At 36.9% G+C, this 20,115-nt stretch overlaps 1 protein-coding gene across 1 annotated transcript; it reads left to right on the top strand.

The window, feature by feature from the left end:
- Positions 1–6,872: 6,872 nt before the first annotated feature.
- Positions 6,873–18,299, top strand: LOC140433896 (uncharacterized). The gene is made up of 5 exons (XM_072521870.1): positions 6,873–8,918; positions 9,210–10,730; positions 17,188–17,355; positions 17,522–17,706; positions 18,140–18,299. Exons 1-5 carry the CDS (start codon positions 6,873–6,875, stop codon positions 18,297–18,299), a joined length of 4,080 nt encoding a protein of 1,359 aa, XP_072377971.1.
- Positions 18,300–20,115: the final 1,816 nt, after the last annotated feature.

Raw genomic sequence — 20,115 nt, 5'->3', positions numbered from 1 at the left:
CCTATGCAGACGATACTGCTGTCCTGCAAAGTGTTAAGTTTGAGAACACACTGACAGGAAGTTAACATGTCTTCAACACTCTGTCATCCTCTGATCGTACCACCTGACCTGCCGATCTTATTCGGTTAGCCTTGTTATGTCTACCTATGTTTTCAGTTCCATACAGAGTCACCAATTAAGCATTGCGGCGTCTTCTCCAATCCCCTGTGAATTTATCTCTTTGAGGGCCAAATATTATTCTGAGAACCTTTCTTTCAAATACTAGAAGCTTATTGATTTCCCGCTGGTTGAGAGTCCATGTTTCACTGCTATATGTAATAATTGAGCGAATAGTCGACTTGTACAGTGTTAATTTAGATTTTCTCTTTAGTAGCAGCATCTTAATAATGTTGAAAGGGAGTATAATGCTCTATTTCCCGCAGCTATCCTTGCTAAGAGCTCTTTTTCTATGTGGTTGTCCGCTGTAATTATCACCCCCAGGTATTTAAACTTCTTTACTGCTTTAAAGTTGTGTTTCGTCTTTTCTTTATTTATTCGGAGACCCAGATTACCTGTTTCCTCCTCGATTTGTGAAAACTCCTGTCTCACGTCTCTTGTAGAATGCGTGACTGCATCTATATCATCAGCAAAGGCCAGCAATAGTTTTGATCCTTAATCAGCCAATCCTCCTGTCAGCTTAGAAGATATTTTACTTATTGCATATTCTAAAGCAAAATTGAACAGCAACGGTAGCAAGGGGTCACCCTGTCTAAGTTCTGAATTTATACCAAATGGCATCGATGTTCTGCTTCCTATCTTTACTTGCCCACATGAATCTGTCACGCACATTTGCGTTAATTCAACTAATTTTCTTGGTATTCCCATTTCTAACATTGCTATCCACAATTAAATTTGCTTCCTTTTATGGAATCAATTGCTTGCTGGAAATCTATGAAAATTTGGTGCACATCGCGGTTGAATTCTTAGTTTTTCTCTAATATTTGTCGGATGGTAGATATCTGATCTACAGTTGACCTTTCAGCACGAAAGCCGCATTGGTAGTCGCCTAGAATATCTTCCGAATATGGTGTGAGTCTCTTTAGCAAGATAATTGATAACACTTTATATGATGTGCTAATAAGCGATATGCCTCTATACTTTCGGAATTGTTCTTAGTTTCCTTTCTCATGTATGGGAATTATAACGCAAAAAACATTTTGGTTTCTGTATTTAACATTCAGTTTTTTAATTTTTTGTGTGTAGGTTTTTTTTTTAGGTGCATATTACATTACCATTGAGTAACATTCAGTTATATTGTTTTTTTTTAGAGCCACTTACGAGGTTTTGCAACTTAACATCTTAAACTGTCACTAAACTTACGAGGTTTTGTCTCATAAAAAAGCTTCTTCCGAGGTTTTGTAACTGAAAATCTTACTTACGAAGTTATAAAAAAAATAAATTAAATTATATATTTTTAATTAAATTAATTCATTACAACACCTATAATTTGAAACTTAAAAAAGTTTCTTAAAAACGAGTAGTGACAATTATTCTTTATACTTAAAAAGTAAAAAAATCTATAATAGTTTATAAACTATAATAGTTTATAACTGGCTAATATCCACTATTTACTCATGAAAAAGAGAGTCATAGAAATGTCGAAAATCTTTAGGAATAAAGTTTTTAACATCCTGCCAATCATTAAAATACAGAAAGTGTTATTTTTGATGGAGTAGGATATGATAATGGCGAATCATTGTTTGATTTTTATTTCTTTGGTCGTTGTGGTAACAGTGACCAGTCATCTTCATAATAAAATTTATACTCTATAAGACCATTCGGACGATATGCTAGACCCATTTTTGCCTATGATTTTTTTTAACTCGGTCTAAAAATTTGAAATTTTGAATATTGGTTAATTTAATTTATGTAAGATTTATGGAGTTTGTTCCAAGTCAAAAAGTTTTTCCATTTTTGAAAAATAGCATGTTTACACATGAGGACACTGTGAGATAACAGGGTAAAAATACTGTGGGTTAGAGAAAAAATAAATACTGAGAACATTGATAATATTTATTCAATGTACATTATACATAATTTATATACTGTGGTACTCCACAAAACAATTGTTAATATCGGTCAAACATAAATGAATGTACAAATGCAAATTTGTTGCTTGCCTGCTATATTCTAGCCAGGCATTCGTACAGGCTAAATCTATACCATGTTTGAACATTCGCAACATCCATTTGCGTGACCTAGATTAGATTAAATTAAGAGAGGTGGCCTTTCGGCCTATTCCACTGCGACCTTTTCAGATCTATTGTGGTCATCTAGTCCTAGATAACATTCTCTAGCCTGACTCTTTTTATAAAGTCTAGTAGCTTCGAGACTGTACCTTCCATGTAGCTATTTGCCGGTAGATTTTCTTCTCCTAATGCAAAGAACCGCACATTTGCCAGACTGTCACACTGACATAAAATGTGCTCTGCTGTTTCTTCCTCGAGGTGACAGAATCTGCACAGGTCATCATGTGATAATCCCATCAGCTTCAAGTGCCTATTCAGCTTACAGTGCCCTGTAAGAAGACCTACTATGACCTTGACTGTTTTCCTGTCTTTGCTTATTAGGTCTGCCGTAAATTTTGGCGAATGTTCTGTAATGAACTGTTTCGCCTGTCTTTGTCCTGGTGAATTCCTCCACCATTCCAGAGATTTGCGAGCTACCCACTTCCTTGTAGCCGTTCTTGTTACTGATTTAGCAACTCCGCAGAAGGGTTCCGGTCCAATGAATGGCAATGATGAGCCTTGTTTGGCCATTTCATCTGCTTTTTCATTGCCCTTATGACCCTCGTGCCCCGGTACCCAGGCTACCGTAACCTTGCTACGGTCTCCTAGTTTATTTAGGGCACACACGCAATCCCATACTAGCTTAGAATTGACCTCTACAGAATTGAGTGCCTTAAGCGCTGCCTGACTATCTGTGAAGATGGCAACTGAACAGAACGTTCTTTCCTGCCTTTCTATTTCTTCCACGCAGTGATGGATTGCAGTTATTTCCTCCTGGAAAACTGTCACATCCTTAGATAGACTTACCGGGAAATCTATCCCTTGATTTGTCCCTACTATGCCGGCTCCCACACCCTCCGATGTTTTTGAGCCATCCGTGTACCAGGTAGCAGCAGCTTGTATGGGTACACCTTTATTCCAGTCTTCCTTGCCTGGTATCTTAATTGTGAACTTATTGTTAAAGCTATATCTCGTAACTGTTGCATCGATAGGTTTCCCCATCACAATATCGGCTTTTAGCCCCTCGATTAGCTTTCTGTTGTCAGTACCAAGCATCTGGCTTATATGTCGCTGACTATGGATTAATCTGTGCATCACGGATCTGGCTTCGTCCTGTATAAAGATATGAAGTGTTGGTAGATTCAACAGGACTTCCAGCGATGCAGTAGGAGTTGTTTTTAAGGCCCCCGTAATACACAAGCATGCTAGCCTTTGTGTATTACCTAGCAGCCTTATTGCTCCCACTTGCTGCGTCTTTGTCCACCACGTCACCGAGCCATAGGTTATCATGGGTCTAATAACCCTTGTATATAACCATAGAGTCATTTTGGGGTTAAGTCCCCAATTCTTACCGCACATTCTTCTACATCTGCCCAAGGACATAGTGGCTCTCTGTGTGGTTTTTAGAATGTGAGTATTCCATGTAAGCCTATGATCAAAATATACCCCAAGGTATTTTGTTTCTTTGGCAAATGAAATCTCTGTTCTTCCCAGCACCGGTGGTTTTAGGCCTTGTAGTGCTGTTTTTTTGGTGAAGTTGACAATTTGTGTTTTCTGAGCATTGACTATCAGTCTCTCTTGTTTACACCAGTCGTCAACTATATTTAGGGCTGCTTGCATTCTCTCAGACACTACCTGAGCAAACCTGCCCCTGACAACGATTGCTATATCGTCAGCATATCCTAGACAATAAAAGCCTTCTGTGGACAGATTTCTGAGGAGATCATCTACCAAGGTTGCCCAAAGTAGAGGGGACAGAACTCCTCCTTGTGGACAGCCTCCACCTACTTTTGCTTTGATGGTTGCTTTACCCAGAGTGGACATTACTGTCCTATTCTCCAGTGATGCCCTTATCCATCTGCATATTACCGCAGGTGCGCCTCGTCTACTCATAGCCCCTATCAAAGAGCTCGTGGTAACATTATTAAATGCCCCTTCTATATCTAAAAAAGCGGCCATTGCTATCTCTTTGTCTTCCATTGACTTTGAGATAAGCCTATTTAGATCATCCAACGCAGAGTCCGTAAATTTACCAGGTTGGTATGCATATTGACGATTGCTTAGAGGATTATCTTTTAGCACTTCGTCTCTGATGTACCTATCAAGAAGCCTTTCCAGCGTTTTTAATAGAAAAGAAGATAGGCTTATCGGTCTATATGACTTTGGTGTTAGGTCTGATACTTTACCTACCTTAGGCAAGTATATGACTTTGACCTTTTGCCATATTTCCGGTACGATCCCCCATGCTAAAGTGGCTTTGAGGAGCTTGCATAGGTGTGGTATCAATACCTCTAATCCCATATGCAACAGTATTGGATATATGCCATCTGTCCCTGGAGACTTATATGGCCGAAACTTATTTATAGCCCATCTAATTCTGTTTGGTCTTGTGATTGCTGTGGCTATTTTCCAATCTGTAGACCTTGGTCTAGTGAGCCTTTGGTCTATGTTGGTTTGCCTATCTGCATCATCCAGAATTGTTGAGCCCGGAAAGTGCGTGTTCATTAGCTCTCTAAGACTTTCCTCTTTGGTGTCCGTAAATTTGCCATTAGCTTTCTTTAGGAAACCTACTTCTGTGGTTGTAGCACCATCCTTTGCCAGGACTTTATGGATTCGAGAACATGCCGGGATATCTGTAATCTCCTCGCAAAACTCTCTCCATGAATTCCTTTTGGCTTTCCGAATTTCTTTATTGTATAGCGTTAGCTTATACCTGTAGGCATCCCAATCTTGGTTACTTTTGGCTTTATTAAATAGACTTCGGACTTCCGACCTCATCTTCCTTAAGCCGTTATTCCACCAGACTGTATTACTGCCCGTACTTTTCCTTGTCTTTTCTAGACAATTTTCTTGGTAGTATTTCCAGTTTGTATCTCTAGGATTCCTGTATTTAATTTCCGATGGAAAAATATCAAGGTCAAATCGTATATGTCTGTGATCCGAACATGAGGGTTCGTCAGACATGTGCGTTGGCATCACATCCTATAATGATCTGTAATCCTTTTCCTAGACAATATGCAACTATGTCGCTTATAATGATTGGTGGACACAGAGACTCATCACCTGGAAAGTAGGCTGAACACACCATCAGTTTTTTCTCTCCTACTTCCGTGGTTATAGTTAGAACAGCTGTAACAATATCATCAGTGCAGAGCACCGGGATTAATGTACAATCTACTCTATTACTGTGAATTATACACGACCTTGGCCTTACAGCTTTGGGTGTGTATAAAACCTTACCTTGTTTGGTTGATAGGCCAGCAATCTTCTCACCTATCCTCCAAGGCTCCTGCAGGAGGGCCACATCAATGCCTTCTTGTTCCAATCTTCTAACTAGCGTTGCCGATGCGGCTTTTGCATGTTGAAGATTGGCCTGCAGGAGCCTTATTTCTCTCTTCATTGCGAAGAGATGGCCGGTTCTGGATCTGTGGACATTCCTTCTTCCGTGGGTCCGACACACTCTTGGACATTAGTCCTTATTTGTGTGTCAGCTCCACCCGAAGAAGGTTGTTCCTCGTCCTGAACCTCCATATGTAGGGAGGTCTCCCCTGTTTCACTGGAACGAGTTGCTACTGGCTTTTCATTCCGTGTTTTTGTCTTCCCTTCTTTGGGTCGGAACGTTAACCGTCCTACTCCGAAAAAGGGTGACATTTTTAATTTCTGGAGTTCTTCTCGAGATTCAGAATCCATCGAGAAGGTCCATAACACCCCTTTCTCTAAAGATTTTCTACCCCAGACTGTCCATAGATGTGTCCTAAGCCCATGGTTACTTATCCTTAGTCTATTAAGGATCCTTTTAGACTCAAGACGTTCCCCATGCTCGTCCTCTACGAAGACAGTGCATGAGTGCGGCTTGGGTATGTCTTCCCCCTCCACAGCCCTGAGAGATGCACTCTCCCAAGGCCTCAGGGTTGGAATCACCTCCTTCAGCCACCGCGCTAACAGTTAGCCCAAGACTCCAGCACAGATCAGAGGTAATGTAAGTTTATAAAACCTCACCAACTAAAGGGGGTCATGTAAGATGCCCCCATTTTCAGTTTTTAATAATCAAGTTAACTTATTGCATTTACCTTGATAAATACCATGAGAATTAAAACGGATGTCCTTCCAATGTTTTTATGTGGCTGTTCAGCAGTCAACAGTGCAAGAGCCGTCCCTGCACGGACCACAGGGCGCAGGCATCGAACACTAGCGACAACGACGGCGCGTAGCTGTCAAGGAGAAATAAGACATTCATTTTTTGGTTTTGTTAATTTTAAGTTTTTATAAAATTATTATAATAAAAGGTGTTAAAGTCAGAATAAATATTTTTTATACAAGGAATACAGTCCACAATACTTCTGAAGGCTCAGAAATAAAAACATTATTCATGGTCATTCGAACGGATTTTATCAACAAGCAACAAGTGTTAGTGTATTTTTTATCGGCAAGTGAAAAAGTTTATATGGCATGGTATGTGGTGAGTACACATTTTTCATTCCTATAATACCTATCCTGGAATAAGAGAGATATTAATTTGTGTCACAAGGTTATTATAATTTCGGTTTGTTAGGATTTATTAATAGCAAGCTTTAAACTTTATTAATATTATACATAGTCGATGCAATGGATCAGTTAACAGTTTTAAAAAGAAAGCGTGGTATCTTTAAGGCACAAATTACAAAATTTGATTCATTTATAAGCAGTTTTACTCACGATAAAATAGTAGAATTACAAGTTAGGGTTGACAAATGCAAAGAATGGTGGAATGATTTTGATCAAATACAAAGTGAAATTGACTTATTAGACACATCAGAGGAACAATTACAAGAAAGGTTAGATTTTCAGGATGCATATTTTAAACTAATAGCCTCTGCAGAAATTATATTAAAGAATGAAGTTAATTTAAACGATACTATAGCAAACTCAGGTCACAATACTAGTTTAGATCGAAATAGCTTAAAAAATGTACGGTTACCACCACTGGAGGTTCCAACTTTTAATGGTTGTTATCAACATTGGTTAGAATTTAGAGATAGTTTTACTAGTATGGTCATAGAAAATTCTGATTTAAATGATGTTGACAAGCTTCACTATTTAAAAAGGGCTTTGATAGGGGATGCCCAGGATGAACTGGAGCAGCTAAAAACTACTAGCAAAAATTTTACTATTGCATGGCAACTTTTATCTGAAACATATGAAAAGAAAAAACTTATTGCACGTGGTCATATTGAAGCTATATATGAATATCCAAAAATAACTCAGGTAAATAGTTTAGAATTAAAGAAATTGTCAGGTTGTATAAAAAGAAATTTAAAGTCACTAGGTATGTTAGGTTATCCAGTTGAACATTGGGATGTTCTTTTACTTTGTACCATAGAGAAAAAGCTTGATTATTACACAAATAAGGAATGGCAAGAAAAGGGTCCAGTTAACGAATTTTCTACGATACAGGAATTCTTAGCATTTATAGATCATAAAGTACAACACTTACAAAATTCAGAAAGGGATAAACAAGATATAGAGCAAATATCAAAGGAAACAAAAAAAAGGGTGCAAAAAATGACATTATCAAAGTCATTCATTGCAACGTCCAAACAATGTGCACTTTGTAATTTACCGCACTATTTTTATTCATGTAAAAAATTTCATAATTTATCAGTGTCAGCTAGAAGACAAGAGGTAACAAAATCAAAAGCATGTTGGAACTGTCTAAAGGATGGACACTTAGTACAACATTGTACATGGGGAGGTTGTAAACTTTGTGGAAAACGACACAATACTCTTTTACATATGGATGGTAAATTTATAAACAATTCTCATTTACAAACAAATGCAACTCAACTCAACGGATCAAAGGTTGAATCACAAATTTGTGGTATATCTACCCAGAAAGAAACACACACACAGGGAAATGGCATATCTAATCAGGGAAAGGAAGTACATATTCAGGGACAAGGTGCATTCCATAATAATTCAATGGAAGGTACATCTCAATTAAACTTTTTGGGTCAGACAGGTTTTTTGGAATCACATTCGGGTGATATAGGTCAGACATGTTTTTTAGAATCACATTCGGGTGATATATGTCAGGATTCAATTAATTTTTTAAATCATTCTAAGCAAGGTATATCATACAGATTAAAAACTGATATTTTACTTTCAACGGCCTTAGTATATATGCAAGACAAATATGGAATTTTGCATGAATGTAGAGTTTTATTGGACTCAGGTTCACAGTCAAATTTTATATCACGTTCATTTTTTGAAAAATTACAATTACGGGCAGATAAGGTACACATTCCGGTTAAAGGTTTAGGTCAAGGTATAACAAACATTTCTCAGGCATTAAATGGGACACTTTTATCAAAGTTTAGCAATTATCAAACAAATGCATTTTTATTGGTAATTGATAAAATTTCTGACAATTTACCAACTTCGGATTTAAACTTGGATTTTATAAATATTCCTAAAAACATTGTACTTGCAGATGAAACATTTGGGGTTTCAAAACAAATTGATGTATTACTGGGAGCATCAGTTTTTTGGCAATTATTATGTGTGGGTCAGATAAAACTTGGCAAAGATCAACCAATTCTCCAAAAAACTAAGTTGGGATGGGTTATTTCAGGGCCAGTTAGTCAATCAATTAAGGTTAGCAACAATTCAGTGGTATGTAATTTTTCGTCTAATGTTTTGGAAAACCAAATTGAAAAATTTTGGTTAATAGAAGAATTTGGTGCAAAAAAGGTTATGTCCAAGGAGGACATTTATTGTCAAGAGTTGTTTGAAGCTAGCACGATTAAAAATGAAAACGGTCATTTTGTTGTTAAATTACCAACAAGGTCAAACATTTCTGACTTAGGAGATTCTTATAGTAATGCACTAAAAAGATTTGAATTATTGGAAAATAAATTAAATAAAAATTTGGAAATGAAAATTAAATACCATGAGTTTATGCAGGAATATATCCAGTTGGGTCACATGTCAAAGGTTGAAGATAAAACTGACTTCAATTCAGAAACACCCAACTACTATCTTCCACATCATGGAGTTTTAAAAGAAACGTCTTTAACTACAAAATTAAGGGTAGTGTTTGATGGGTCAGCTAGAACTGACAGTGGTTTGTCATTAAATGATGTTCTAATGGTCGGACCAAAATTACAAGATGATTTAATGTGCATTCTTCTTCGTTTTCGAAAACATAATGTAGTTATAGCTTCAGACATCGAAAAGATGTATCGACAGGTTTTTGTTTGCAAAACTCAGCAAAAACTACAACAAATATTATGGAGGTTTTCGGATGAGCAACCAATTGAGACATACAAGCTGAAAACGCTAACATATGGGACCGCTCCAGCAGCATTTTTGGCTATAAGAAGCTTACAACAATTAGCTCATGAGAATCAATTGAACCTGCCTCTAGCTTCCCAGGTGATTTTAAAGGATTTTTATGTTGATGATTTGCTTACAGGAGGGAGTTCAATTGAAGAAGTAAAATCATTAAAGGATGAATTAAATAATATTTTGTGCACAGCAGGATTTTCACTTAGAAAATGGGTATCAAACAAACCTGAAATTTTTGATGAGGATATTCAAATAAAGGGAGACATTGAACATTATCTTGCAGATGATGTTACAACAAAAACATTAGGGCTTTATTGGAACTCAAAGATAGATTCGCTTCAATATAAAATCAATTTTTCTAATTACACAAAGGTTAGCAAAAGAACAGTTCTGTCTTTAGTTTCACAGATATTTGATCCTCTTGGACTAGTAGGGCCAGTTATAATTAAAGCTAAATTAATAATGCAATCACTATGGCAATTAAAATTAAATTGGGATGAGTCTTTACCTTTAGATTTACACACAGCTTGGAACCAGTTTAGGGAATCAATTGCAGATTTGGAGAAAACTCACATTAGCAGGCAAGTTTTGTGTTCTAATCCAATTAATAGACAATTACATTGTTTCAGTGACGCTTCAGAGTCTGCTTATGGAGCAGCACTCTACATTCGGTCACTGGATCAAGGTGGTTCTTGCTTAGTTCATTTATTATGTGCGAAATCAAGGGTAGCACCCTTAAAAACAATATCTTTGCCTAGATTGGAATTGTGTGGTGCTTTATTGGCTGCCAAATTGGCATCGGCGGTTATCGCAACAATAGGTGTTAGCTTTGATGAGGTACATTTTTGGTCTGATTCAATGATAACTCTTCATTGGATTTTGGGTGAACCGTCACAATGGAAAACCTTCGTTGGAAATAGGGTGTCGGAAATACAAAGGCTTTCTAATGGATATAGCTGGCATCATGTTGACTCGCATGATAACCCAGCCGACATAATTACGCGCGGATATGAACCAAAGTTATTAAACACTTCAAAATTGTGGTGGAATGGGCCACCATGGTTAGCTTCTCATAAATTGTCTTGGCCTACTAAGGCTTTGTCAAATTCACACATTTCTATCATACCTGACCAGAAGGTAATTCAAACATTTATATCAACTGTGCAATTTGCTGAAATTTGGAACCGATTTTCCAGCTTAGCTAAATTGCAGCGTGTTTTTGCATATATACTTCGGTTTGTCACCAATTGTAAATCATCTAATAATAAGACAACGGGTCCTTTTACTGTAGATGAAAAAGAAAGAAGTTTTTTCTGTTTGGTATATATGGCACAAAATGAAGTATTTCATCAGGAAATACAAACAATAAAAAAATCAAAACCAATACATAAATCGAGTAAAATCTTATCATTAAATCCTTTTCTTGATGATACAGGACTATTACGAGTTGGTGGACGTCTTCAAAAGTCAGAATTGTCTTTTGACCAGAAGCATCCAATCATACTCCCGAACGGTCATGCATTAACTAAACTTATAGTGATATCGTATCATCATAAATACTTGCATGCAGGTCCACAAGCATTGCTATCAATAATTCGTTTAAAATTTTGGTTATTATCTGGACGTAGCACGGTTAGGCACATTCTGCATAAATGTGTTACTTGCTTTCGTGTCAAACCTACATTGCTTGTACCTCTTATGGGAGATTTACCTAAATCTAGACTTCTGCCTACAAGGCCATTTTATAATTGTGGTGTAGATTATGGGGGTCCCTTTGAATTGAAAACAAGCTATTTACGGAATTGTAAAGTAGTTAAATGCTATATATATGTATTTTTACATGTTTTACAACAAGGGCGACACATATTGAACTTGTATATGATTTAAGTACTAATTCATTCTTAAATTCATTTAAACGTTTCATTGCTAGAAGAGGTCTATGTAAAAATATGTATTCTGATAATGGAACTAACTTCGTTGGGGCAAATAATCATTTGCAGGAGTTATATTCATTTATGAATGATGCAACGGTAAAATCAAATTTTTTAGATTATTTTTCGGAACATAAGATTCATTGGCATTTTATTCCAGCTCACTCACCACATTTTGGTGGCATCTGGGAATCAACTGTAAAATCGGTAAAGTTTCATATACGAAGGGTAATGTGTAATAATAAATTTACATATGACGAAATGTATACTTTGTTGACGCAAATTGAGTCTCTCCTAAATTCCCGTCATTTATTACCTCTGTCGGAAAGTCCAGAAGACCTTGGTGTACTCACCCCTGGACATTTTCTAATTGGAGCACCACTTGTAGCACTGCCACAAGAAGAGCTAACTGAAATAAATCCGAATAAGTTGAAACGGTATCATCACCTGACTCAGATAATTCAGAGTTTTTGGGTACGCTGGTCACGTGAGTACCTCTCTTCACTTCAGCAGCGAACCAAATGGAGAACAGCAGCTGACAACGTGAAAATTGGATCATTGGTTATTATTCAAGAGGATGGTCTTCCTCCTACTAAATGGGAATTGGGTAGAATATTGCAACTACATGCTGGGACAGATAATGTTGTGCGGGTTGTGACTGTGCGTACTTCTAAAGGTGAATTCAAAAGGCCTTGTGTAAAGTTAGCCGTCCTGCCAATGGATGAACAATAATGGTTATGGTTTACAAGAAGCGTTGTTTGAAAGGCATCACTTAAGCCTTTCAAGGGGGGCGGCATGTTCAGCAGTCAACAGTGCAAGAGCCGTCCCTGCACGGACCACAGGGCGCAGGCATCGAACACTAGCGACAACGACGGCGCGTAGCTGTCAAGGAGAAATAAGACATTCATTTTTTGGTTTTGTTAATTTTAAGTTTTTATAAAATTATTATAATAAAAGGTGTTAAAGTCAGAATAAATATTTTTTATACAAGGAATACAGTCCACAATACTTCTGAAGGCTCAGAAATAAAAACATTATTCAGTGGCCATACAATGTTTTTAACAACTTTTTATTAAACTGATGATGGAATGATTTAATTCCGAAAAGATCTTCTTTACAATAAAAATTTTAAGCTTTTAATAAGCATTTTTTATACCTTAATACACACGAACACCACGTGCTTTGTACCAATAAATCGTTTATATTTTGCCATATTGGTTCTAAATACAGTGTAGATATTTCTTTACGACAATAGTGGCTTTCAAGTTTGGGCAACTTTAGAAAAAAGATAATTAGGAACTTTTTATTTTCCGTTGGCTCGAATTAACAATTAGTAGGTATTCAATGGCTCAATGTTTTAAGTTTGGGTTACTTTTACCGACTTTGCTACATTCCACTTTCCTACACAAATTGTCTCTAAAAACATTTTTTTACATACCCGAAGTCGTATATTATCATTCTTTAAATGACAACATAAGGTGCCTTTCCGCTGTTTCTCAATGGCTTCTAGAATCAAAGATACTTTTAATAAACCTATTACAATATTTAAAACTATAATAAGTTACCTGCGATTAATTAATGCTGTATCAGCAATGCCTTTTACAAAAAATTTTTTCTCGTCCCAACTCAACTGTCAAAAATTATTGAACCACTGTAACCTATTGTCTTGACTAAATTTTCTGCAAAAGAGTTTTGATGATTTTAAACACAATTTGCATTCAGAAGCTGAACCCATTTGTCGTTTATTTCTTTCAACGATTACATACCTTTTAGTAGTGTTTTTTTTTATACAATTTTGGAATCATATTTCTCGCCTCGCATTCTTTTTATTCTGTTGATAGACCGATCCCATTTTTCTTTCTGTACGTTCCATTTTCTCGCCCTTTTGTTTTTGGTTTCATTTTTATTGTCAGTTTCAGCTTCATTGGTAAATTGGTCACTTTTGTCAGTGTCATGGGTAGACACTACATATTCAGATCCACTGCCTTCAAAGGGTTCCGCTTCTTCATAATTTAAAATTTTAGCATCAATATTATTATTATTCAAACTTTACGATAAAGATTTTGAATCACGGCTTTTATCTGCGCATTTATTATCATTAAGTGATGCCTGACCATCCTGTGCACTTTAAAAAGATAACCTCACTTTATTTATTACCAACAAATTAACTTAAAAACCAAAAATATATTTATATAATTAAAAGTCTATTAAAAATATACAACAGTAAATGTACTCCTCTTGGCAATCTCCACTGTCTGTTTTTTTTTAGCCACGTAATTACATATAAATATTAGTATTCATTCATACAGGATTGTACAAGGAGGACACTTTTCACGCTCAGGGATTCATCAGAGCGGCTTTATTGTAACAAACAAGACATAAACCACGGTTAGGTAGGTGGGCAACATATATGGTAAACATACAAAGGAAATGTTCACGCATACGATCAATTTTACACTCATACCTTTAATTTAATTTTTACAAGAAATATCATAATTATTTTAAAGATTTTTATATTGTCTTCACTTAATAGAAGATTTACGTTTAATTGTGTACTTAAACCCTCTTGTCTGTTTTTATTAAGCTTAAAATATATTGTCCTCTTAAATTCATTATGCAGATTATGTTCCAAGAATAGTTACTATCTTCTCAATAATACAACACCAAAATTGACAACCAACACTCAAGTCATGAAATAGTTTCTGGAAGTGCCACAAAATTAAACTCCAAAACCACGAAGGTCGAACTTAAGAGGTTTCTGCTAACGGTTAGTTTTACGAGGTTTTTGTAAATGTCACTAGTACCATTAAATTTAAATATTGACTTACAAGCTTTCGTAGCTAAAAGATATGTAAAAATATAAACCAAAAACGTCATGGTTGACCAAAAATCGACTTACGAGGTTTTGCAGTTAATTGTCGGGATGCTAAATGCCAACCAACAAAAGTGATGTACATAAATTTACAACGATAATTGGAAATAAAAAATATTATAATTTGATTTTCACTTATGTAATACATATTGTTTGGTCTTGGCTTTGCGTTTTGTTGTAAGAACTAGTGCTTCAAAAGTTTTTTTAGCTCATTATGGACAATATACTTGCTAGATTTGTATCTTCTTGAGACATCAATTTATTTAGTAAATTTATGACTTCTTAGGACCATGCGAATCATTTTACACAAGCGAAACTCACAAATTAATTTAATAAACATTATGTTACCAGGAGAGGTACCATTGCTACCAGAAAGTTAGATATCAGAGTTATCTGCATATTGAGCTATAAAATAAAAGTAAATTTTAGAAGGTATAAATTTTGCAAATTAATAAAAGTAAAAATTGGAGTTTTGGAAAGTCAAATTGAGGTACAAAATTTTAATTTTAAATTTTCATTTAAATATTATTAGTGTTAAGAGAAGTTACCCATAGTTTTTTGTGCAGCCGTGTACTTTCGTGTCAAAAATCGCAAAATATTTACACAAATATTCATTAAAACAGATGCCTGTACGTTACCAGTGTTAGATTAAATAAAATCCTGGCCCGCTTATCGTAATAACGTCTTGCCAGAGATAATTTTTATCTTTCGCTTTATATCCTTTCACCCTCGGTAATTTTTTATGACGGCATTAAAAATTTTTGTACATTGAATGTAAAATAATAATGAATGGTAAGGAATTTTAGAAAGGCTTAGCGCAAAATGGAGGTTTTTAATGAAAATCATCAAATTTTTACGACTTTCAAAATTCGTTTATAAAAAGTCATTATCCTACTTTTATTATTAGCATTAATCTGGTTATAAAAAAGCTCATAAAAGTATCATAAATAAAGTGATTTGTTCGTATATTTATTATTTTTCACGTTGTCAAAGCCCTCCTTCAAATGCAATCGAATCTAAAATAGCTTCCTAAAAAATTAAGTTTATAGTGGTTTAATAACTTACTGAATTTAATAACTTAGTGAATAAATAAATTTAATAACTTAGTGAATAAATTTGATAGCTTATTGAATTTGTAAATAAACAAACTAAATTGTTTCCCCGTAATAGGGGTACAAACGTCACCCTCAAACGTCTTGAGGGTGATTTTGATATATGTAGTATTTAGATTTTTGCACCTTTGTGATTGATAGGATTTATGCCTCATGTAAGGGAACCCCTTTCTCAATAATTATATTGAGCGATATATTAAACCAATGAGAAGTTATTAAAACCCAAATACCTTACGGTTGCAAAGAAGCTTACAATATCAAGGGGTCTTAAACTTAAACCAAAAAAAATTATTTAAACCGACATACTCTCTATGACAGTAAAGTGAAGTGTACAAGACTATTAAACCAAAGGAAAGTTATTAAAATATAAATACTGAAAAATCAATGACTGTCAATTTAAACTAGGTATTTTAAAGACAATTAATTTAAACTCACCTATCCTATGGCTACAAAATCAAGAAAAAACTAATGATAAATACGTATAAACCAAAGTTAAGTAATTTAAATGCAATAACTCAATGTAAGTGTAAACATTATTGAATGTATTAAACATGCCTAATAAACTTTATCTTATTGTTGGATATCCGATATCAATTTGTAAAAACATTAATTTGTTCCGTATTCCTATACAGAATGGAAACATGGACTCTCGGAATTACGGGAATGAGGAGTATAGAAGCCTTTAAAATATGTGTTTTTCGAAGTCACCAGACACCAACAGATGGTCTCATAAAGTGACATTCTGGAGACCTCGAAAAACAAAAAGAAGCGTGGGAAGACCCAAAAAGAGATGGATAGACGATATAACAGCTGTAGTTGGAAGGCAGTGGATGAGAATTGCAAAAGATAAAAAGGCGTGGAAGCAATTGGATCAGGCCTATGTCCTAAAAGGATAAATGAAGGCTGAAGAAGAAGAAGGTGGCTATTGATACACCCGCCATTGCTACGCCTATGATCGAACATCACATCGGCGTTTGTTGAACTGCGACTGTCTAGAAAACACTTGATTATTCAAGTATGTAGATGTGCGTCGATCCGGTTTGAGATTCCAAGTAACGGTGCCCGATAACCACCTAGATGTTCTGACGTCACGATAGTGGTCTAGAACCAGACCATGAGAACAACGGGACACATAGAAAGAGAAATTCAATTAGTTAGAAAGTTAGTTAATAACAAAAATTTGTATCATTCAGCAAATAAATGTTAAACATTAATTGTGTTTTTGGGTCCGGGGGATGCGCTCTTCTTCTAATCGGCGTAAAGCTGAGCGGGAAAAAAACAAATCTGAGAGAACGAGTTTTTCACGAAGAGTTCTAGGACTTTCGACCTCTAATTACTATCTCAAGACCGCTGGGTATCCCCAACGATAATTGGGGGTATGTAATCAATCTTTGATTGCACCCTTCACGTGGTGTCCCTACTGAGACGAAACTTAGCGGATCTAGACTAGATAGTCAATAAACAATCCCCACGCTATGCCGTGAGACACCGTGGTGAGGGCTGTAAGGCACTGGGGCGAGAGTGTTGCAAATGGTTCCTTTGGGGCAACAGGTCGCACCCCTTAGTATTTAGACCTTACCCTCACAAGCGGGGCTCTGCAAGGGGTTGACTGTCTTCCCCTAGCTATTCGTGGGACCAATATGGAATAAAAAAAAAAAACAGATATAGTAAAAACCCAGGGCCAAAGGATTCCCGATGCCGAAGGACCAGGGAACTCCAGAGTCAAAATCACAGTTCCTAAAGCCGAAACGCAGGGAGTTTCTAGAGAAAATTCGAACGCCGAAAGGCCCGGAACTTCTAAAGAAATCTCCCAAACTGATAGGCAAGGAAACAGAAAGGCTGTCAGAGTAACAGCATTGGAAAAAAATTAGTAGGCTGGTAAAACAAGGCCAAGATTCCTTTCAAGCCGAAAGGGTTGTAATTAAGGCCAATTTCATCAAGGCGGCTGAAAGGGCAAAAGAGATGCTGTCAAAGCCATTAGAGGCCATGAATAAAGTAATACAAACCTAGAAGATCAAAGGTACAAAAAGGCTAAGGTCAGACGGAAGCATACCACCCGACAGCCAACGCAAAGGGAAAAGGCCAAAAACCGAAGGTGTGACTTTCAGCGAATCTGCCGCTTCTGTTAAGGTTACAGCGGTACTAACAGGATTCACGGAAGCCAAGATGAATATAGATAAGCTTAAGGCAGTCGAAGGGTACATACGTGCCGGGTTTCATGGAACATAACTGTGCGGATGCCATAAGGGCGCGGTGGCTAAAGGAGGTGATTCCAACCCTTAGGTCTTGGGAGAGTGCATCTCTCAGGGCTGTGGAGGGGGAAGATATACCCAAGCCGCACTCATGCACTTCTTCATACAGGATCAACATGGGGAACGTCTTAAGTCCAAAAGGACCCTTAATAAACTAAGTATAAGTAACCATAGGCTCAGGACACATCTATGGACAGTGTGAGGTAGTAAACCTTCAGACAAAGGGGTGTTATGGACCTTCTCGATGGATTCTGAATCTCGAGAAGAACTCCAGAAATAAAAAATGTCACCCTTTTTTCGTAGTAAGACGGTTATCGTTCCGACCCAAAAAAAAGAAGACAAAAACACGGAATCGAAAGTTAGTAGCAACTCGTTTCAGTGAAACAGGGGAAACTTCTCTACATATGGAGGTTCAGGAAGAGGAACAACCTTCTTCGGGTGTAGCTGACACACTCATAAGGACTAATGTCCAAGTGTGTGTCGAATTCACGAAAGAAGGAATGTCCGCAGATCTAGAACCAGCCATCTCTTTGCAATGAAGGCTTCTGCAGGCCAATCTTCAACATGCAAAAGCCGCATCGGCAACGCTAGTTAGAAGAGTGAAACAAGAAGGCATTGATGTGGCCCCCTGCAGGAGACTTGGAGCATAGGTGAGAAGATTACTGGCCTATCAACTAAACCAGGTAAGGTTTTATACACATCCAAAGCTATAAGGCCAGGGTCGTGTATAATTCACAGTAATAGAGTACATTGTACACTAATTCCGGTGCTCTTCTCCGATGATATTATTACAGCTGTTCTGACTATAACCATGGAAGTAGGAGAGAAGAAACTGGTGGTGTGTTCAGCCATGATGGGGCTCTGTGTCCACCAAGCAAATTGTCTAGGAAAAGGATTACAGCTCATTATAGGATATGATGCCAACGCAAACCACACCATATGGGGCAGCACAAACATCAATGCAAGTGGTAAGACTATTTTGAATTTCATCTTATTTCTGAAGATTTGGTGATATCCAATATACGAAACAAGCCAACATTTGTCACTAAGACACGCAAAGAAGTGTTGGATTTAACACTCTTCACAAGCAAGATAAGTGATATATTAACAAATTGGATTGAGTCTGACGAACCCTTGTGTTCAGATCACAGATATATGCGATTTGACCTTGATATTTTTCCATCGGAAATTAAATACAGAAATCCTAGAGATACAAACTGGGTAGAATATAGGAAGTCCCCCAGTAAAAATCTGGGGGAAAATATGATCTTGTTTAAAGGCCCAGAGGTTATAGATTCGGCGACAAAAACGGTAAGCGAAGCTATTATAGCGGCTTACCAGAAAAACTTTCATCCAGAAAAAACAAGGAAAAGTACGGGCAGTAAGGGTCTGGTGGGATACCTACAGGTATAAGCTAACGCTATACAATAAAGAAATTTGGAAAGCTAAAAGGAATTCATGGAGTTTTGCGAGGAGATTACAGATATCCCGGCATGTTCCCGCATCCATAAAGTCCTGCAAAGGATGGTGCTACAACGAAAGAAGCATTTTTCCTAAAGAAAGCTAATGGCAAATTTATGGACACCAAAGAGAAAAGTCCTGGCGAACTGATAAACACGCACTTTCCGGGCTCAACAATTCTGGATGATGCAGATAGGCAAACCAATATAGACCAAAGGCTGACTAGGCCAAGGTCTACAGATTGGAAATAGCCACAGCAATCACAAGACCAAACATAATTAGATGGGCTATAAATACGTTTCGCCCTGTAAGTCTCCAGAGACATATGGCATATATCGAGGAGCTAAAAGTCGATATTGTGATGGAGCAATCTATCGATGCAAAGCTACGAGATATAGGTTTAATAATAAGTTCACAATTAAGATACCAGGCAGGAAAGACTGGAATAAAGGTGTTCCCATACAAACTGCTGCTACCTGGTATTTATGTATTTTACCTGGTACAACACATCGGAGGGTGTGGAAGCCAGCATAGTAGGGACAAATCAAGTAATACATTACTCGGTAAGTCTATCTAAGGATGTGACAGTTTTCCAGGCGGACATAACGGCAATCCATCACTGCGTGAAAGAAATAGAAAGGCAGGAAAAAACGTTTCGTTCAGTTGCCATCTTTACAGATAGTCAGGCAGCGCTTACGGCACTCATATCTGTAGAGGTCAATTCTAAGGTAGTATAAGATTGTGTGTCCTAAATAAACTAGGAAATCGTAGCAAGGTTACGGTAGCCTAAGCAGCGGGGCACGAGGGTCATAAGGGCAATGAAAAAGCAGATGAAATGGCCAAACAAGGCTCATCAATTCCATTCATTGGACCGGAACCCTTCTATGGCGTTGC

Source organism: Diabrotica undecimpunctata, chromosome 2 (genome assembly GCF_040954645.1).
Source record: "Diabrotica undecimpunctata isolate CICGRU chromosome 2, icDiaUnde3, whole genome shotgun sequence".
In the NCBI taxonomy this organism is placed as follows: domain Eukaryota; kingdom Metazoa; phylum Arthropoda; class Insecta; order Coleoptera; family Chrysomelidae; genus Diabrotica; species Diabrotica undecimpunctata.
This window is presented reverse-complemented; position numbering and strand designations above follow the sequence as displayed.